The sequence below is a fragment of the Rattus rattus genome, chromosome 1 (assembly GCF_011064425.1).
Source record: "Rattus rattus isolate New Zealand chromosome 1, Rrattus_CSIRO_v1, whole genome shotgun sequence".
NCBI lineage: Eukaryota > Metazoa > Chordata > Mammalia > Rodentia > Muridae > Rattus > Rattus rattus.
This window is the reverse complement of record NC_046154.1, coordinates 52947279-52969796: the sequence shown is the minus strand read 5'-3', so window position 1 is coordinate 52969796 and position 22518 is coordinate 52947279. Positions and strand designations below refer to the sequence as shown.

The 22518-nt window shown below is 42.7% G+C and overlaps 1 protein-coding gene across 4 annotated transcripts in view; it reads left to right on the top strand.

The window, feature by feature from the left end:
• The window catches only part of Dnajc6 (DnaJ heat shock protein family (Hsp40) member C6), a 149333-nt gene that overhangs the window by 96043 nt on the left and 30772 nt on the right, over window positions 1-22518 (top strand). For all 4 annotated transcript variants that reach the window (XM_032901734.1, XM_032901726.1, XM_032901712.1 and 1 more), the window contains 5 exons: window positions 4229-4379; window positions 5499-5548; window positions 5643-5791; window positions 17854-17976; window positions 20952-21085. In XM_032901734.1, the coding sequence (XP_032757625.1) occupies window positions 4229-4379; window positions 5499-5548; window positions 5643-5791; window positions 17854-17976; window positions 20952-21085 (607 nt within the window). The remainder of the gene's footprint in view (window positions 1-4228; window positions 4380-5498; window positions 5549-5642; window positions 5792-17853; window positions 17977-20951; window positions 21086-22518) is intronic.

Here is a 22518-nt window from a genome sequence, read left to right as displayed (position 1 = left end):
TCCAGAGGACCCTTGACAGGTGCACTTCGTGAGCTGTGGGAGTGTGTGTGGGATGATAGCGCTCTATGGGATAGAGGCCCTTGTCTACGTTTTTCATCTCATTCCTCAGTGCTTCTCAGTGTCCTGACTCAGTTATCACAGATGGCTACGATGCCCATGAAGGGCGGCCTCTGCCTTTTCTACCTCTCACACAGGGAGGCAGCAGGGACCACCTGGACACTGTGCTGGCCTCTGAAGGGTGTTTTACAAATGACTATGCAGTTACCTCCAGTCTTCCTTGAAAACCAGGTTAGCGCTGACACTGAACAGAAGGTGAGCGGTTCAGGGGAGGCATCCTCTCCCAGGACTCAACAGTGTTCTAAGAACTAGTCAGACAATCTGTGCCAGGATATGACACTGTGATGCTGCTCTCCTAAGTACTGATAATCCCCAGGGAAACTCATCTCAGACATTCTTGGGAGTTACACGGGGTTGGTTAGTGGGGAGGCAGGGTACGGCTCTGACATATGCCTTTTGTGGGCTTAGGTTTTAAAAAGACAGAACGTCATAGATAAGAATCAGCCTGGAGCTGAGGCAAAGGCCCAGACTTTTCTCCTTATATGGTACTCTCATACACTTTCACTTCTGACCTTGGTACTCTCTTCCAACCTTGGATGCCGGGAGGACCCTGGCTAGTGTGATTTCCATAGGTAGCATTTAAGGTGGATAATCTAGTGCAGAGGTTAATAAATTTTCCTTGAAAAGCCTGCTGGTAAATATTTTAGGCTCCGTGGGCTGTCAGGTGTGTCAAGGCTGTTTGGCTCCACCATAGCAGTATGGCAGCAGCCACTGACCAGACATAAACACATGAGTCTCATTCTGCTTTTGTTTTCTGGGCATTCCATGCAAGCGATCCACCATTGAACTATATATACCTCTAGCCCCGAATTCCAGTAACATTTTACTTCTAGACATTGAAAGTCAGCCTTCAGAAAATTGTCATATGGTATGAACTGATGCGCCTTTTGACTTTTCTTACCCAGACAACTAAAACATAGAGAAGTCACTGGGGTTTCTTAGACTATATAAAGACAGACAAGAGACTGGGATTGCCAGAGCTCAGTCTTGCTGTACCGAGGCCATTGTTTTCTTCTGCACTGCCACTCTCCAACCATGTCATTTAGCTCCACGCTCCCAGTTTTTGAAAGCTCTTTTCCCTCTCTTTCATCCAGCGGAGACAAAAATACCCTTTGCAGAATCTGTACTCTTGACACCCAATGTCACTCACTAAGAAAAGCTGGCATGGCCACCCGAATGAGCCATCGTGGAGAAAGAAATCACGTGGTGTGCCTCTTGCCTTCTGTGTCGTGGCTTATGTGATGTGGCTTGGATGTATGGATGTTATATATGAATTCTGGAAAGTCTTTCTGGCTTCTACAGCATTCCAGGCCTCTAACGAACAGAGTGAGATCTGAGATGCCAGGAGTGAGTTTTCGGTGATCAGAGACATTTATATCATTTAATAGGCCTCTGCCTCAGTGTTCTGGGCTATTGTGAAACAAAGAGTCAGCGAGATGTCTAGATAATCAACCAGATGTCCTGCCTGAAAGTGGTAGGGACAGTATGCAGACAGAGCACTTTGGGGTATAACCGATGAGAGCACTTTATGCTTCTCTGTCCTCAGTATATTTAAAGTGAAAACAGGACACTGTTTTTTTTATGCATGCATGTTCTTAAAGGGAGATAATCTGCCTTCTCTCATAAGTGTGGTAGTTTGCGTGAGATGTTTCCACAAATCTCAGACATGATCCCCATTTGGTGGCTGTTGGTGGAAGGTTGGGAGGTGTGGCCTTGCTGGAGGGAGTGTGTCACTGTGGACAGGCTTTGAGGGCTCAGACAATTCACACCACTTTGAGTTAGCCTACTCTACTTCGTACTTTCAGTTTGAGGTGTGGGCTCACTGCCTCACTGCCTCACTGCCGTTCCAGCCAACAGACCTGCTGCTCACTGGCCGGATGCCCCATCATGATAGACTCTTATCCCCTCTGGAACCAGAAGCCCAGAGAAACCCTTCTGTCGATGAGTTGGCCTTGTTTTGAATCATAGCAACAGACAAGTATGGAATGCAATAGGAGGCACAACAGGAGAGAGCTGTCTTGACGCTGTAGCATTTGTCTTCGGTGCATAGACCAGACACCAGCATTTCACTCAAGCTGTGGAGCAGGCGGGTCACGAGAGTTCAGGCTGTTTACAGAATGCATTCGTTCAGTTGGTTTGACATTTGCAGGTTTGGGCGTTCTGGTCATGGGAGCTTCAGCACTGAGTGCCAGATGAAGTAGATACACTAGGAGGATGAGGAGATCAGGAGGTGATTACAGGGGCTGGAGATGAATGAGGCAGAGGTGATGAAGTTCCTTTCTAGAGGACATAAGCAATGTCCTCCTGTCCTTCTCCTAAGGCCCCGATGACACACTGAAGCACGATTCCTTCAAAATTCACTCTAGGGAACCAATGAGTTGGTTGTTACAGTGCCTGTGTATGTGAGGACTTACTTATAGGGCTGTGACTGTTCTCCAAAAAAGCCTTATCATTTTTTTTTAGATTTATTTATTTATTGTATATAAGTATACTGTAGACATACTTCAGACACACCAGAAGAGGGCATCTGATCCCATTACAGATGGTTGTGAGCCACCATGTGGTTGCTGGGATTTGAACTCAGGACCTCTGGAAGAGCAGTCGGTGCTCTTAACCATTGAGCCATCTCTCCAGCCCCTTTTTATCTTTACTTACAGGGGTGGGGGCTTCCCTCTAATTGTGTAGATGGATTTCACCCCCATCCAAGTCTTCCCTGCTTATGCTCTCCCAAGGCAGAGGTGCATACACCAGGTGTGGGCAGCTGGGTATGCAGGTGGGGGTCTCATGACCCTTCCTGGACCTTCCAAGAGAGAATGAAACAGCCCATCAACCCAGCTGGGACGACCCTTGGGAATCAGGAACAGCCTAATTCTCTAAGATGGCTATTTTGAGGCTTGGAAGAGAGTCATGAAAAAATAGCAAGGAAAGACTGTTTTGATCACAGTTGTCAGAATCCTGGACTGGTGTGGGGCTGGAGGTGGTGGCATGGGGCTGGTTCTCAGACTTTAGAAGTGCACACCTGGGTATGAATGGCTGCTATTCTAGTTAGCTGAAACTGTCGATAAGCTGCCTTCTTCTTTGAGACTCCATTTCTCCTAGTGTAGGAATTAGAATAATAGGCTGGGCATAGTGGCTTATACAAGTAGTCCTAGTATGTTGGGAGCTGAGGCAGGAGGATCACTATGAATTCCAGGTCAGCCTTGGCTTCAGAATGAGACAATGTCTCACTGTTTCTCAGTAAGAATAATAAACAATTTCCAGTTGTGGGGAATTGAATGGTCTAAGCAGTGCTCCTGCAGATAGGAAAGTCCGGGAAATAGAGAGCACTGTTAACATTTGCTCACATGTCCATTCATTTATTCACCAGCCTTCACTGCTCTTGGCGATTTCCAATACAGTGGCACTTTGCAGTAGACTCCTAATGATGCATCAGGCACATGTAGCTTTTGTGATCAGTATGAAAGAGTGGCATATTTATAGGCATTTATAAGAGTATAGTACGTAGTTGAAATTTAAAACACAAACATTATTCTGGCCAGTAAGCACAAAGAAAATCACCTCATTTGATCAGAGTTCAGGAAAAAAACCGACAAAAATAGAATCCTCTTGCTTGCATTTGCAGAGGCTATGTTCCAAGTCCAAGTCTGGATCTCTAGATAGTACCAGGCTCTGTGATGGCTGGGATTCTACTAAGCACCCTGCGAAGCAGGCGGTACCTCAACAAAGAAGTACTTTACCCACATATCAATAGTGCTGACTAGAGCTAGCCACAGGGGTACGGTTTCATGTAGTCACAAAGGAAGAGATACTGAAAGTCACAGCAGTGACCACTATGCAGTTCTCAGCCACAATAGAAGGGATATGTTGTTGTGGATAGCGGCCTTGGCATTGGACAACATAACTCTGGAGACCCCTGTTCCTAAGACCGAATGTTCAACAACTTACCTTGTACTCTCTGGGTATGGGCAGCACTGCTAACTCAGTCAATATATTCTGAGAGCAGTCCACAATTGCTGGGACAGTCCCAGCCTTTTAGACATGACATGCATGTTGCAGGATTAAGGGGGATTGGTATTCGGTACTGAAGTAACTTTTTGCTTTTCCCTTGCAGGTGCCTCATCTCCAGACATGGAGCCCAGCTATGGGGGAGGCCTTTTTGATATGGTGAAAGGTGGTGCAGGGAGGCTATTCAGTAACCTGAAGGACAACTTGAAAGACACCCTCAAAGATACATCCTCCAGAGTCATCCAGTCTGTTAGCAGGTGTGTATATTCTTCCTGGTGAGGCTGGTGGAACCCAGGCGTCCAAGAGATCTAGTTCTTGCCAACCTCTCACTGGACTGACACAGTGTCAACTTTGTGACATAATGTTAGACTCTGATCAACATAAATCATAATGTTATTCTTTTGAAGCTACAAGGACAGCATGGTAGGTCTCAGCTCATTGGTATGTTAGCATAGGATTATCACTGACGTTGGCTTTATAAACATTGTGGATCACAATGCAATGTGTGTGCTTATAAACTATATGGTGTAAGGCAAGGTGTCAAATTATCTAATAGAATTCCTGTCCCTGAGTGGCTAGAGAATTAGATCAGATAGTAAGTACACAGGCAGTCTGAGGGTTGAAATGGAAACAGAACTTTTGTATCATGCTAATCCTTCAACATTTATTTAGTGGGGGAAGTTAATTTCTCTTCTCCTACATGAAAATTCTTACATAAATAATGTAGTAGTTTTTATTCTTAGTAAATTATAAAATTATTCACTTATTTTCTGTTATAATATGCAGCTTTGAATCAGGAGCTAAATGTCAAATCCAATATGTTTATTAACATTTTGTTATTTTGTCTCTCTCTCTCTCTCTTTTTTTTTTTTTTCGGAGCTGAGGACCGAACCTAGGGCCTTGTGCTTGCCTAAGCACTCTACCACTGAGCTAAATCCCCAACCTTGTATTTTAATCATTTCAAAGGCAAACTTTCCTGTTTCCTCTGTTGTTTAACCAGGACCTTGGTAGGAAGGGACATAGCAGTCCTTTGCTTTTTCTCAGCTACTTCATTCTTTCTTCATATCAGTTCTCAATTAGGAAAGAGAGTTCCAAGCAGACAGACAGTCTGGAACTGTCAGTGTTAGGAAAGACATGGTAGTTTTATTCTGAGATTGCCATTGCTCGTAAAGGGGCCTGTGTAGGGCGACAGCATGCATGGGTGGGTGGTGAAGTCAGAGGATGTAGCCTGCCTTCTCTCAGGGATTAGAGGAAAGAGATTGAGGAGATCAAACTATGCCACAAGTGTTCTAGTTCATGATGTTTAAGTGATAGACAGAAAAACCTTGACATATCTGGATTGCTCTAATGAGTGCCTTCTCCTTCCTCACTTTTAGCTACACAAAGGGAGACCTAGACTTTACTTATGTCACCTCCAGGATTATCGGTAAGATTCTCATATTTGTTGGCTTCTCTGAGGTGCTGTTCATCCTGTAGCAGATCCGTGTAACCTGCTTTTCTTTCCATGTGACCTCTCCTAGTGATGTCCTTTCCTGTGGACAGTGTTGACATAGGATTCAGGAATCAGGTTGATGACATCCGTAGCTTTTTGGATTCCAGACATCTTGACCACTACACAGTATACAACTTGTCACCCAAGTCTTACCGAACTGCCAAGTTCCACAGCCGGGTAAGGAGCTTTCCCACTGAGAACGAATTGTTGAGGGTTCTGTTGCTTCCCTATCTGCATGGTTGAAATTGTTTTGCTCTTGGAAGATATCCTTAGGGCCCTTTTCATGGGCACAGTAGGTGAGGAACTATGAACTCTGGACCCTTCTAACCACAAAAATCTTGTTATAAAATATTCTGAAGGTTTTGTTTGGGTGATAATTACAAGAATATGTGCCTGCCAATGAAACACCTCTGTAGCTGGCAGCTCAAAGCATTTGGTGGCTGTTGATGAGGCTCAATTTAGAATTGGAACTCTTGCACAGGGCAATTTGCTATAGAAAAAAACATAGTTTTTGATGATGCCTTTTATCTTCTTCAATAAGTCTACTTGGGTATCAGTAGAAGGTAGTGTGGTTAGAATAGTACAGACAGACCATTTTCAAGAATAATATATTTCTGGGGCTGGTGAGATGGCTCAGAGGTTAAAGCATTTTCTGTTCTTCCAAAAAATCCAGGTTCAATTTTTATCACCTACAGAGTGGCTTAAGACCAGCTGTAATTACAGGCTCTAGGGATCCAAAACCCTTTTTGCCTCAGAGGATACTTCATATACATTTTATGCAGATATACATAGAAAAATTGCTCATTCTGGTATCTTATAAATGAAGGCTAGCATGAAAGCAATCTCTACTGTAGGATTGGTGATACTATTTTAATTTGTACATTAGAAGACTTGCTACACAGCCCTGGCTGGCTCACAATTCTCAGGATAGACCATGCTGGTTTTGAACTTGCTGAGTTGCTTCTGCCTCTCAAGTTCTGATACTATTGACTTACCTTCCTATACCTCATCTTGTTAATATGATCATAAATATTGATAATGGAAAGGGCTATGACCAATGTTTATAAAGTATTTACATGGCATGGAGTTTACATGCAACACCACACACACAATTCAAGAGTTCTCTTGGGGCAGAATATAATAGGCCCAGAGAAGTGAGGTAACTTGCTACAAACCACACAGCTTGTGGCTTCCTTTCTTTTTCCCCAACATGGTATTTTTATTGATTATCTGGGAATTGCACACAATGTGCCCCATCACACTCACTTCCCAGTTTTCCCAGGTCCACGCCCACCTTGGCACCCTCCCCCAAAAATAAGGAGAAGAAAAAGGAAAAAAATATACAATTTGTGTTGCCCATATATTCATTGGAGCATGGTCAAATGCCCAGTGACCAGTCCCTTAAAGAAAACCAAGTGGGTTGTATGGTAGGTGGTGTGTGTGTGTGTGTGTGTGTGTGTGTGTGTGTGTGTGTGTGTGTGTGTCCCAACACCCCATTCATGCCAGAAACTATCAACTGTGAAGCTACATCAGCTTGAGCTGACAGTTGACCTTGGAAAATCTAGATTATCCTTTAAATTTTTTTAAATTACCCTTTTAAAGAAGTTTTAAAGGGGCTGGAGAGATGACTCAGCGGTTATAGCACTGACTGCTCTACTCTTCCAGAGGTCTTGAGTTCAATTTCCAGCAACTACATGGTGGCTCATGACCATCCATAATGGGATCTCATGTCCCCTTCCACTGTGTCTGAAGACAGCAGCAGTCTACTCACATATTTAAAATAAATAAATAAATCATAAAAAAACAACACCATGTAAATTTTATTTAAAAATAAAAAGAAGTTTTAAAAACAACTTAGAGGGATATTCTTAGTTTCAGGCTTGGAACTATGGGAGTTGGCTTAGGTTTGGATTTGATGTCATGCCTGATACTTTTGGCTTCTGAGTTTTTGATTGACTCACTAAAATAAGGTTTTGCTGCTCTCGTGTGCTGTCTATCTGTCTGTCTTCAAATATTTATGGCTTATGATTTAGATATGATTGGTTCTACAACTTCATCAGGATCCATTAATAAATAGGAAGAATGTTTTTTGCATGGACATTTAAGAAGTGGAGTTTGGGGCTAGTGAGATGGCTCTGTGGGTGAAGGTGCTTGTTGCCTAAACGTGATGGCCTGAGTTCAATACCTGGAACCCATGAATAAGGAAAACTGACTCTCACAAGTTGTCCGTTGACTTCTATACATGTACCATGGCATGGGCACACACATACATACACACATACACACACACACACACACACACAATACATGTTTAAAAAATGAAGTTTGATTTCAGAAATGCAAAGCAATGGACCCTCACTTTTATGCTATAACACATTTTTGCTTATGATTCTGGTTGCTGTTGATAATCTCTGGGCTTAGTCTCCATGTCTATCCCCCAACCCCACCCTAACAAAAGTGTTGTTCCATGTACCTACCAAATCTCTTTCTGCCCTAACAGTCACAAAATAGAAAAGTTTTGAGGACTTTTGTGTTCTTAGAGAACTCTTCAACGTCAGTGTGCATAAGTACCACTTGCAAGGCTTGTTAGACACCAACTTCTGCTCTAGTAGGATGGGGGTGGAGCAAGAACCTGCATTTCTAAGGAATGCCTTGGACACTTCTATCCCTGCTGGGGGATCCCTCTCTGAGAAGTACTGACAAAACCATTTTGAAGCTGGTAAAACCAGTAGTCTTAGCAATTGGAAGCAGAGATAGGAGGATAACAAATTCATGGCCAGTCTTAACGATACAGAAAATTCAAGACTAGGCTGGGCTACATAACAAGACTATGTCTCAGACAGATAGACAGACAGACAGCAAGGCAGACAATCAATAAAACCATTTTGAAGTAGTTGGATTGAAATTTTCACTCTGTGATGGAATTTTACATGTAGTTCATTAAAATCTCTCACAATAAACCAACCGTCCAACTGTTTTTCCCTGTACTATATAATTCCAAGCAAAAGAATTTAAAATACTAATGGAGCTTGATGTTCTATGGGATACAACTGTCTTTTTGTTTATTGAGTCGGGGTCTTGCTACAGAACCCAGGATGGTCTTGAACTTTCGCTCTTCTTGCTTTAGCCCCCAGGTGCTAGGATTACAGATGTGCTTAAAATATCTGAGACTGAGTTTTCTTATCTGGACACTAACCGAATGCCATTATTCTCACAACGGGAGGACAATGGAGCACCCTGAGCAGCCTTTTATAGAAGTTTCATTTGATTTTGGTCTATTTGTGACAGCCTTAATGTCCTACTGAAAGTTAGGAAATTTATACAATTGATATAGAAGCATTTACAGATATGAAAATAGCTTGAGTAACTTCTTTCAAAAGCTCACACCCACGCTGTATATTTGTATGCATGTGTGTGTGCAGGACCCTGGGGAAGGCAGAGGCCAGCATTGGTGCATCCTCTTTGTTTCTCCACCTGTGTTCCAGAGACGTGGTCTCTCACCGAACCCAGAGCTTGGAGTCTCAGCTAGCCTGGCTGGCCAGTGAACTGAGACTTGCCATTCTCTGCATCCATGCACACCACTGTCTTTGGCTTTTATGTGGATCCAAACTCAAGTTCTCATTCTTACACAACAAATGCTTTACCCAATGAGCCCTATAAAAATATTTATAAAGAAAGACACCCAATAGTGTAACTAAAGCTCTTGCTACTCTCTTAATTGACACAAGGGGAGCAGGGATTATGTACTGGGCATCTATACTGAGCTGCTCTCACTTGCCCTAGGAGACACACAGGGACCATGTTTATTTTATTTGATATACAGAAGGGTACCCAGCATGGCTAATAAATGTTTCCAAAAATAACAGGATGTGTCAAGAAATGTTAGCCGTTGTAGCTATAGTAGAAATATTTGGTTCTTGTTGTCAAGGCACTTAAGCCTACTTGGAGACAGGATGCAGGCATTCTAAAGGTGAATGTAAATAACTACTATAGAGCCTGGGGAGGTGCTCAGTGTGGGGAGCTAGGCACGCAGCTGATCCTGAGAGCGGGACGCACACTGTAAGTGGAAGTGATGTCATTTTTCTTCCAGGCAAAGGTAGAAAGTGTCTTATAAGGCTCATCACGAGGGACTTTGGTCTCTCTAGCTTCGTCATTTACTGTCCTTCATTACTAGAGTCTCTGTGTCAATCAGGAATGTACAAATTTTGTATACACAGATATAAATGCTCACACACACACTCTCTTACACATGCTTACACATATTCACACACACACACACACACACACACACACACACACACACACACACACACGGTAGTTTTGCATAAACTATATATTCTCCATAAAAAGTCATCTGAACTGTAGGCTCCCCACCCTTTCCTTTACTGGTCCTTTTTCACTAAGGGGGAGAGTTCTACCCTAGACTTTTGCAATTCTTTCCCCTACTGCAGTTTATATAGTATTCTTAATCCTTCCTTAACCCTTCCCTGAGAGTTCCAGCAGAGCTGGCTAAAATAGAACTGGACCCACTTACCTGTGTCTCTCAACACTTAGTTATGGGAAGGCAGTCCCCAAATCTGAGTGGTCCCTTTAGCTCCGGTTTTGATTTGGTACATCTCTTTCTAAAGAGACTTGACCTCCTCTTCCAGCACAGACTGTGAACTGATTGGCATCTCATTGTCACATGCTGAGACATGTCTTAGTAGTCTTTATGCTCTGGGCAATGAGGACTAGAACCGTGCCTTCCTGCTTTCAGTTTAGTGAAGGTCTGCTATGAAACCTCATTTTTAATAAACACAGGTAGATTTTTCCATAAAGGACCAGTATTGGAAATAGTGTACCATAGGATTGATGTTACTAACAGACTCATGGAATCTATCTGTGTCTCTATGGAGCCTGAACTCTGTTACAGCCCCTTAGCTTTTGTGGTTGAATGTTTGGGATACAGATCATAGTAATGAAGACAGGTTGTATCGGGAAGACTTTACTTTTCTGAGTGTTTTTTGCCCCCTGTGTCGTGGTGAAGTTGCATGGTTTTAAAGCTGTGTAAATTAACAGAAATCATATGAAACAATAATACAGCAGTTTTGTAGTTTTTGTATATGTGACAGGAGGTAAGCACATAAGACAGGAGGAATTTTGTAGTCTTGAGCTATTAATGGGGTTGACCCTAAATAAACGCACACTGAAAGTGAGGCACTACAATGCCCATTCAGAATTGCCAAGGAAGTTTTAAAAAGTTACTATTCATAGAAAAATATCTACCCTTGGGGATTTAAAGTGCCAATGCTGTCAATGACATTTAGAAGACCGAAGGGATGAATTGGCTAAACCAAACCTTCTTTTTGAAAATTGTATATTTTTAATGGTTATTCATGTACCTGTGTGCATTTTTATGTACCGTGTCCATAGGTGTCTGTACCATATGCATTATTGCCCACGTAAGCCAAAAGACGGCATTGGATCCTCTGGAACTGCAGTTACACATGGTTGTGAGTCACCCAAGGTGGGAGCTGGGAACTGAACCTGGGTCATCTGCAGGAATATATGCTCTTATATTGAGCCAACTCTAGCCCTAAAACAAATATTCTTAATCTGAATGTCAAACATAGATAAGGACATTGTGTATGTAGATCAATTGGTATGTTTCAGAGAACTATTAAAAACATTATGGGAAAATGTATATAACAATGATATAATTTTATCCAGTTTCATTAATTACATCCAATAAGGTTGTATAACCATCACTGCTATCTAGATCCTAATCTTCATTTTTATCATCTCCGATGTTAACACTGTATTGATCTACCATGCATGTGTGTGTGTGTGTATGTGTGTGTGTGTGTGTATGCATGTGTGTGTTTCTGCACAGGCTTGTAACTATGTTCTTTAATGTCATTTAATATCAAGAATCATTACTTCACTTATTTCTTGGCAATACTGTTGGAGAAAATAAAAAGCTGGATGAATAGAGATCAGGTCTAACTTTGTCCAGTGTTCTGAAGTTCTGGGCAATGCCGTTCAGTGCTGCCCAGGCTTGCCTTTCTCTGTCCACCTATGAAGGATAGTATTGGGAAAGCCTTATTAAAGTCTTCCTTCAAGCAGATAAATTCCAAATCTTGTAGGATATATTTTTTGCCTTTGAAACAGTTCTGGTTTTAGAAGGTGGTTAATGATTTGGGGAGCTTACAGGGCTCATGACTGCAAAACAGGGTCTTCCCTCATTCTTTACAGAGTCCACTGAAGAAGTTCCAGTGACCCCTGGTCATTTCTTCTTTAGTTTGAGGTTGGTGAGGAGGTGGCTGTGGAGGAGAGAGTGATAAGCTCTCTCTCAGGCTCTGTACATTAGCATCAGGGCAGGAATTAGGAAGGCAGAAGCAGAGCCTACACTGGGAGCCAGAGGCTCACACACTACAGATACACGACCTTTCAGGAACTGAATGTCTCTACCTAAGGTAAGGTCAGTTACCACCTTACAGATGCATTATGGAGTTGTTAAGAACAACAATAGGCAGGGCATCATGCTAGAATTTATTATTTTTGTTGGGATGAAATTATACACAAATAATAAGTTTTAAAATTTACCTTGGGCTCCTATCTCAATTGTTCCTTTTACTGAACAGGACATTCCACTGCCTCGACTCAGTTCTTTTCTTGTATAAGGTAATTATGACAGTCAAGTGTTATGGCGCCTGCCTTTAATCCCAGCACTCAGGTGGCAAAGGCAGGCAAATCTCTGTGATTTTGAGACTAACCTGTCTAATTCCAGAGCTAGTACCAGGACAGCAAAAGCTACAGAGAGACCCTGTCTCAAACCGCAACACTGTATAAAAGATAATTATGACAGTAACAGTATCTCTCTCACAAATGTCTTCCCCCTCCCTCCCTCCAACCCTTTCTTTATTCCCCTACATCCTTCATCTTTTATTCCTCTTCCTTTCCCTTTTCCTTTTCTTTTATTATTCATTTTAAAAATTAATCATTCCTGTCGTTTACATCTCAAGTGATATCCCCTTTCCAGGTTACCCCTCCATAACCCTCTCCATCCCATCCACCCTCTTCCCCCTCCCCTTTGCTTCTATGAGGGAGCTCCCATTCCCACCCCACTGCTCCAGCATCCTCCTACACTGGGGCACCAAATCTCTACAGGACCAAGGGCCTCCCCTCCCTTCGATGTCAGAAAAGGCCATCCTCTGCTACATATGTGTCTGGAGCCATTGATCCGTCTCCGTATACTCCTTGGTTGGTGGTCTAGTCCCTGGGAGCACTGGGTGGTCCTGCCAGCTGACACTGTTCTACCTATGGGATTGCAATCCCCCTCTGCTCCTTCAGTCATCCCGTCAGCTTCCCCACCTGGGTCAGTCTGATGGTTGGCTGTGAGCATGTGCATCTGCCTGGGTCAGTTGCTGGCTGGACCTCCCAGGGAACAACCACACCAGGTCCCTGTCAGTAAGCACCTCTTGGCAACAGCATCAGTGTCTGGGTTTGGTGTCTGCAGACATGATGGATCCCCAGGTGAGGCAGTCCCCAGATGGCCCTTCCTTCACTCTCTGCTCCATTTTTTTCTCCCCTTCACTACACATTTCAGCTAAAGTCATCCCTGTTGGGTCCTGGGAGCGTCTTGCTTCCCTGGCGTCTGGAACCATCCAGTGGCTATCCACAGTTCCTCATCTCCCGCTGCTATATATTTTTATTTTTCGAATTCCTGACCCTCCCTACCTCTCTTCTGTCCCCTCCAGCACCTGCCCCCTTTTTTCTCCTCCTTTTTCTTCCTCTGATCAAATCCAGGACCTCATATATGGAAGGCAAACGTCCTACCAGTTGAACACCATCCTTAACCTGCATAAGCAGTTTTTCCCACGTGCTTATTGTAAAACATAAATTGGATTAGTAATGCCTGGCTTGAATTAAGTAAATGGTGACAAAGACTAACCCGGTAATAATAGAATATCACAATTGGTGACTGAAATACCTGACTTCCACAAATAATGTACTAATCAGCAAACACCAGACAGGGCGTGGCAGCCTCACTGCCGCACTGTTGGCTCTTGTGCTTAGCACACAGCTTAGAGGAAGCTTCAGCCTTGCTGCTGTCTTTGCATCTTCCAGTGTCCTGGTGACCCTGTGACTGCTGTGGTATTCTCTGATACTCAGTGACTCCAGCAGCATTCAGGGAGATGGGGTAATGAAGTGTCACACAGCCTAGAATCAGGCACGTTGTCTAGAGTGTGACCTAGAGAATCACAGAAAGCTGGCACTGATCAGATTCCTAATCTGCTACTGCTGGTGGGGGATGTTTATGGCTTAATGTTTTTCCTACTTTAGACAGAATACATGTTTTTTTTTTAATTCTAATTATGTGTTTGCCTAGTGCCATGTAATTATATATCAAGTAAAGATATAATTATGGAGTACTTTAAATTAATATTATTTCTTTGATTGATTTAATGATTCTAGAGCTGTTCGCCTATTGTGCTAAGAACAATTTAGCCAGCTTTTAGCTGAGACTCATTTCAGGTGTTGACATGTGTATGTGGGTGGGTGGTTAGCATACAGTTTTTAAATGTTTTAAAATTTCTACCTAAGAAGAAAATTTGCTTGTATTTTCACTCTGCTGTAGTCTAAAACATTTCCAACAAATTTGATCTGTCTGTCCTTTCTCAAGGACCTATGTGTGGAGGCTGGTGAGATGGCTCAGCCTTTAAGAGCTCAGTATTAAAGAACACTGACTGGTGTTTTTTGTTTTTTGTTTTTTGTTTTGTTTTGTTTTGTTTTTGCAAAGGATCAGGTTTCAGCTCCCAGCACCCATGTGGGACAGCTCACAACCTCTGGCAACCCTGGCTCCAGGGGATCTTATGCCCTCTCTGGCCTCTATGTGTACCTACACATAATGTACATATAACATACTCATAAATAAAAATGGAATACGTCGTTTAACAAGATATTAGACAAATCCTATTGCAAAAAGAGATTGCAAAGTAGGGTTTATTCCTTTAGTTTTTATTTATTCATTCAGCACCTACCCACCTAAGGCATAGACACCAACTGTGAGGTTACAGGAGAAGTTGGGCTTTCTTTTCTCATGGAACTCAGTAGGCAGGGAGGGAGACAGAGCAGTCAATTCACACAGCTGATACTAAGCATGACCTAATCTTAACAATAACTCTAGGTTACTCAACTTTCACTCAGTACCCCAGAGGATGGAAGCTTGGGAAAGTTAATGTAGGTCATCAGCAGAAACTGCAACATAAAAACCAACCTGGGGCGGGAGAGATGGCTCAGTGATTAAAAGCACTGACTGCTCTTCCAGGGGTTCTGAGTTAAGTTCCCAGGAACCACATGGCGGCTCACAACCATCTGTAACGGGATCAGATGCCTTGTGGTGTGTCTGAAGACAGCTACAGTGTATTCATATACATAGAATAAATAAATCTTTAAAAAAAGCCATCCTGAATCTTTAACTATGCTGTTTTACTAATGAAAACTGGGACTGTTGAAAACCGACCGGGGCATGCGTATAAAGGTGACTGATTCTATCTGTGAGTGTCAGAAAGTCAGAGATAAGAGAACACATGAAATTGGGCTTCCAAAGGTAACAAAGTTTTCCAAGAGAAACATCAGCAACAGGAAACAGCATCTACAGATCTGTATTATATAACCCCGACAACAAAATCCATTCTCCTAGTTTTTCAACTGTTTTATTCTGCAAGTCATTTTTTTAAAAAATTTTTTATTAGATATATTTATTTACTTACATTTCAAATGTTATTCCCTTTCCAGGTTTCCGGTCCATAAGCCCCCATCCCATCCCCTCTCCATCCTCCATATGGGTATTTCCCCCATACATTTTTATTCCTTGAGAAAACATCAGTGGGGAGCAGACTTGGGAAGTAAATAGTGGCCTGGGTAGCTCTGACTTGTGTTGGGTAGAAGGCATTTGCCTCTGACTTATGTGGGGTAGAAGGTATTAGCCACATGGAGTTTTTGATCTGGTACCTCCTGGAACCTTTGGGAGTTTTGTGAAGCATTTCTCTTACATTGTTTAGCATGTGACACTTGCCGTTCTCAAGGGTATAGAAAAATGGGTAACCTGGAAAGTCCTTGCCACCTAGTCATTGTATAGAAAAAGCAACTCCAGGAGACCAGAGAGGGAATTCCAATCTTTGCTTTCTGAGGTCAGCACACATAGATAATCCCTCATTTTTATTTTTATTAGTACTATCTAGTGATTAGCAAAGGGCCAACCAATGAGATTCCTCCTGCCTTCCTTCTTCGCCCAGTGCAGAGCACAGAAAGTTGGAGGTGTTTGAGTTTTCTTACCCAGATATTTTGTACCACAAAGCACACCTTGATAACATCATCCCTTTGTTCCCATCACCCTGGTATTTTGTACCAGGCAGGGCACCTTGATGACATTATTCCTTTGCTTCCATCCATCTGGCCACTCAAGCCACAAACATGGGTGCCACCCTTAACAGGTCTGTTAAGTGCACTCCAGTGCACACAGGCACTGCAGTCACATGAGCACTTACTGAGACTTCCTTTTTGTCTCCTGAGTTGCTAAGATATGTCTGTACCCTAGTACCATTTGGCTAAGCCACCTCCATCCCTTCCTTCGTGTCCCCAAAACCTTACCAGTCCCCTGACTGATTCTTTTGCCTCCTTCTATTGGAAGAATGGAGATTCCAGAAGAGATCTCTTCAAATAGCCTCCTTCCTCTTCTTTCTCCTCCTCCTGTGTGAGTGTGTATGGGGGTGGGGTAGTCCTGAGGTTAACACTGTCTACCTCAGTCACTCTTTACTAGATTAATTAATGAAGGGTCTCTTGATGAACCAGAAGCTCACTAGCTAGCTGGCCCCGGGGCTTTGCCTCCTGAGTGAATGCCACATTGCCTAATCAGTGGTTTTGTGGGTTCTAAGGATGCAAATTCTGGTCTTCATTCTAGCCTGCAAACATTTTACCTTCTGAGCCATCTCCCCAATCCTCTCAGATCATCTTAGGGCCCCTAGAGGTCTACCCTTCGTCCATACTCTTACCACACGGGCTTAGTGTTTTCAGTCTGACATCGGAGCTTTGCACTGACGATGACTTAGTTAAATAATAACTTCTAACATTTTTTTGACCAGTTTGTGTTGTGTCAGATACAAACTAAGTCATGGCAGTTGATTCTCCTGTAATACCGACTGATAGCTGTGAAAGGCAGTCCCATCCACCAAATTTTATGAGGAGAGTAAGGGTTAAAGATGTAAAGTCTACCCAAGTACAAACTTCTTATCATTAGATAGATGAGTAAATATGTAGTCGGCCAGGGCTTGTGCTCTGCACAGTATGCCAGCTGGTCATCCAGCCAGTGCCGCCAAAGCTAGTGGATACTGCTCAAAAGACCCAGGCTTAGCAGTGTGGCTAAGTAGATGATTCACCTTTGAGAGCCAATTTTCTCATGAATAAAATCGTCATCTAATCAAAACTTGGCGTTTTTGATTGTCAAATGGATGAGGACAAGCAGTGTTATAGTGGGGCTCTAACCTGTCAAATTAAAGGAAGGTGGGAGAATAGTTCCCCTGCAGAGGGAACTAAGACATATAAGCCATCCCTGGCTCCCTCTGCAGGACTTTTCATGTTGTCAGGGGAGCTGAGATGTAAGCAGAGAGCACAGAGTTTATAAGAAGCATCTAGAAGAAGAGTACTAGAAGCTGAATTCTGGGCTACCTAAGGCAATTAAAAAAAACCCAAGCATCAGCATGAATGATCTAGTTAGTTAAAAGTGTATTTCTAAATGTGTTTTCATATCTTCCGCAGAAAGGAGTTCTTTAATTAAAACAAAACAAAACAATAACTAACTAACCAACCAAAGCTGCCGCTAAATTAAGCCAGGCTATTTGATCTGTAATCCTATTTCTTAGAAGGCTGAGGCAGGAAGATAGTGAATTTAAGGTTAGCCTGGGCTATGTACTGAAACCCTGGATTACAAAACTGGTGGGTAAAGCTCCTCTTCTTTCTGTATTTAGACCCCTTTCCCACCTCTGCCTATCCATATCAAAGGGTGCTTCTGGAAGGTTGGCGTAACTTGTGATTGTGGAGATCTTAACAGATAATTGCATCAAGTTTGCCTTTTCTGCATTTAGACCCTGCTCCAGACATGGAAAGATGACAGAATGCTACTTCCACAAGTTTTATGTGATATGTGCTTATGGAGGTGAATCAATGGGAGGATTAATTTCCTTTCTCCATCCCCTTAGGTCTCAGAGTGCAGTTGGCCCATCAGACAGGCCCCAAGTCTACACAACCTGTTTGCTGTGTGTCGGAATATGTATAACTGGCTGCTGCAAAATCCCAAAAATGTCTGTGTTGTCCACTGCTTGGTGAGTGATCTGTGTTCCTTCTGCTGCTGGGAGTTTGGTGAGATGTGGACCCAGCTGTGTCCAGAAGGGTAATGGCCAAGCGTAGCAGCATTTACTGAGACTCTACTTAGAGGTAAAGTAATGCTAGGCAGATAAAAATGATGGAAGAAAAAAATGATATATTAGTGTTAAAAACTATCTTCTTGGGGTTGGGGATTTAGCTCAGTGGTAGAGCACTTGTCTAGCAAGCACAAGGCCCTGGGTTTGGTCCCCAGCTCCAAAAAAAAGAAAAGAAAAAAAAAACTATCTTTTTATTTTTCAGCCTTTTCCCCCCTAACCCCCTAAAGGAAAAAAAAATGATTATTAAAGGAAGAAATTTATTATTCTTGGTGGTGTTTTATTTTGTTTTGGGATGAATTCATACTGTGTAGTCCAGGCAGGATCTGAATTTGTGGCAATCCTCCTGCCTCCGTTTCCCAAGTGATGGGATTACAGGTGTGACCACAGTACCTGGCTTTATTCTTGGCTTGATGCTTGAGTAAGAGTGGGAGAGGCCTGTGTTCACAGGCTACATGATACAGGGGTTCTAAAATGTGCTACATGTCAAAAAGAGGTAGGAAAAGTGTTGTTGGTACATGAATTAAAATGCACTAAGCTTTGTATGAATAAAATAGATGTAAACATATTTAATTTTTTAACTATTTGTGTTTAAATAAAAATAAGAGAAAGTGACATTTATCCCCCTGTAAGTAGTTTCATGGACCAGCTCTATTTGCAAAGGATTCCCAAAGGGATGGATAGATAGGTCTTTAGCTTGGTTTCCTGCAGCTCCTTTCCCCAGCCTTTTCTCTCAGGCCTCTTAGCTGTCCCCTAAAACTCAATTTTCACCACAATTCTTCCAACTCGAGTATTTTTCATAGCACAGACATTTCCACTGTGCACCTAAAGATCACCTGTGGCATTTATTAATGGCACCACCTCCGGCCGTTCCCTGCCCGTGTCCCACAGGACTGTCCATGTGCAGAAGGAAACTGCCTTTGAACTGTAACACAAAAGATCTGAGCAGTTATGTCTGTGACATGGAGCCAAGCATAAGCACAGGAAATTGTTCTGTCCTCAAACATCAGTCAGTTCGTGTTGTGGTTTGTTCTTTTGTTTTGCTCCGAGGGCCTCCAGGATGACTTTCCCCTCCCTAAGAGTCAGCTGGCTAGAACAGAGGAGATAGTTGAAGAAGTTTTTAAGATTTCTGTCTCAACTCCCAAATCCTTGGCAAGAATGCAAAACGCTTGGTATCTGTAAGCCTGTAGGTCAGATGGATAACTGGATATAAGTGTGTTTAATTTTCCTAACTCTTTGTGTTTAAGCAAAAATAAGAGATAGTGACATTTATCCGCCTGTGGGTAGTCTCATGGACCATCTGTACCAAACACCACAGGGCAGGGCTGCTTTTCCGAGGCACAATCCATCCCCCCAAGAACAGCTTGCTTCTAGACCTAGGCAGCCTTAAGTGTAATGAGGATTTTCACTCAATTCGTTTTTTTCCTAAAAGTTTAGAGAGATGGAGCCAGGCAGTGGTGATGCAAGCCTCTAGTTCCAACACTTGTGAAGCAGAGGCAGGTGGATCACTGTGAATTCGAGGTCAGCCTGGTCTACAGAGCTAGTTTCAGGATAGCAAGGGCTACACAGAGAAACCCTGTCTTGAAAATAGATAGATAGATAGATAGATAGATAGATGATAGATAGATGATAGATAGATGATAGATAGATAGATAGATGATAGATAGATAGATAGATAGATGATAGATAGATAGATGATAGATAGATGATAGATAGATAGATAGATAGATAGATAGATGATAGATAGATAGATAGATAGATAGATAGATTGTAGATGATAGATAGATAGATAGATTGTAGATGATAGATAGATAGATAAATAGATAGATAGATAGTGTTTGGAGAGTTTCAAGGCTTTCCATCTTTCATACTACAATCACAATGAGTCAAAGATTCAAAGCTTTGTGGATTCATCTGGGGATTCGATTGCCATGCTCACCACAGTCCAAATTGAAGGTGGACTCGCATGCAGGTGGAGATGTTGTAATGGCGAGCATACTCACTATGAACTGTTGGTCACCCTAAACCACCCTTGTGTAGTCCCTGGCTTTCTGCCATCGTGTGCAAGCTCTAGAAAGCCATGAAAGGGGGCTGGAGAGATGTCTCTGTGGCTAGGAGTTCTTGCTGTTCCTAAGAGGACCCAAGTTCATTTCCCACAACCCACATCTGGTGGCTTACAACTGCTTGTAATTATAGCACTGGAGTTTGGCTCCATCAAAACCTCTTCTGGTCTGCGAAGGCCTCGTATGTGCACGGGCGCATGTGAGTGCATGTGCACACGTGCACACAAGTGTTTTCAAACAAAAATTGTTCGGTGGTTTAACAGTGTGAAACATACGATGAACACATAATTAGATCTAAAATAACTAAACATAGCTGTCTGCCTTAGAGTTTGTACTGCAGTGATCAATCATCACAATGAAAAGCAACCTGAGGAGGAAAGGGTTGATCTCCAATTACAGTTAGTTCTATATCACAGTCCATCCCTGAGGGAAGTCAAGGCAGGAACTCAAACCGGGTAGGAACCTGGAATCATGAGTGCATGCAGAGGCCATGAAGGGCGGGCACTTTTTCCTGCCTGGCTTCCTGGCTTGCCCAGCCCTCTTTCTTTTATCACTCAGGACCACCAGCTATTTCTCAGTAAATATATGCAAGGGGAATTTATTTTCCTGAGCTTCTTGGGGAAGGGGTTATAGAGTCAGTGTTATAAAAGCCTTTCCTTGCTGCTTTATGATTTCACGGTGGGGACAGATTTTTGGTTTTGAAACGAACAATTCTGAAGTGAAAGGAATGGGCAGTTCCCTCTGTCCTCTCTTCTCTGCGAGCGGGCTTTCCCTGCAATCGATGTTTCTGATGCGTTTGTGGGTCTTTCTTGACAGGATGGACGGGCCGCATCATCAATTCTGGTTGGTGCTATGTTCATTTTCTGTAATCTCTACTCTACGCCTGGCCCTGCTGTTCGATTACTCTACGCAAAGCGACCAGGAATTGGACTGTCTCCGTCCCACAGGAGGTACAGTGATGGAGGCGCCAGGCTGGCACATGCGTGGTTTATATCGTACCCGGGTGCCGCGGAAGGTCGGCCTCACGGGAGCTCTTTTAGATTTTTTTTCCTAATTGTTTGGTGTTATCCTGAACTATGATAACAATTAAAATGGATTAGAACATTGGGTTTTCACACATGTTCATGAACCTTCATTTGAAAGTCTGTGATTTTAAAGCTAAGAGGGAATTTTAAAGAATGCCTACATTTTTTTTTCTTTTTAGACAGGGTTTTCCTGTATGTCCTTCAACTCACTCTGTAGACCAGGCTGACTTCACACTCAGAGATCTGGCTGCCTCTGCCTTCCAAATGCTGGGATTAAGGGGTATGATACCCCTATATCCTGCCACTTAAAAGACGAGGAAACACGAGTGAGAACTGAGCTAAGATCGTGTTGTGCAAGCATCCGTCTGAAAACCCACTGAACATGTCTTGACCTTTCTCTCCAGCCCAACTCCCAGTGCCTTCCAGTTTCATGCAGTAGGCCTTCACTAAGATGCACTGGTGGCCGGTGGCACACACCTTTAACCTCACCACTTGGGAGGCAGAGACACAGGCAGGGGGATCCCTATAAGTATGAGACCAGCCTGGTCTATAGAGCAAGTTCCAGGACAGCCAGGGCTACACAGGAAAAACAAAAAAGCACACTGGTAATTATCATATGAAAATGCAAAAATAAAGAGAGGATAGGTGTTTTAAAGCCTATTTTTTCTTATGACTGAGATATAAGAATATAGTGGATACAGGTTAAAATAGAAAATGTAAAATGGCTTTAAAAGGAAGCCCATTTTAGATAGCTGATTAATTTTCTCTCCTAGAGTTATAATTAGTTTCTCCATTCTTACTTAAATTTCATCTTCTTACTTCTTTGGATAAAATTCCCAATAATAAATTCTAAAGTTTAGCCAACTCTGCCTTTTGCTGACATGCTTGCTTAATCTGCTAGGTTTAACAGAAATAGATGCTCGAATATCAGGCTAGCGGGGTGGGCGTTCTCACAAGCTTCTGACTGACTGCACACCCTGCTGTTAGCTCAGCATGTCAGTGGAAACAAACTCTCCCTCATTTAAAACAAGACTTATTTATTTTTATGTTATGAATATGCATGTTTTGCTTATATGCATGTTAAGTACAATGCATACATATCTGGTGCCTGTGAGGCCAGAAAAAAGGTGTCAGACCCACTTGCAATTGAAGTTACAGACTCAGTGAGCAATCACATGGCTGCTGGGAACCAAATCTGGGTCCTCTGCGAGGGCAGCCCATGCTCACAACCACTGAGCCATGGCTTCAGCACCCGATGTACAAGCCAACTTAATTGTCTGCATTCCCCCGTGGTAGTTAATGTTAGGAATGTGCAGAGTACACTTCCATTTCAATTTAATTTGCAAGGACAAAGTTCA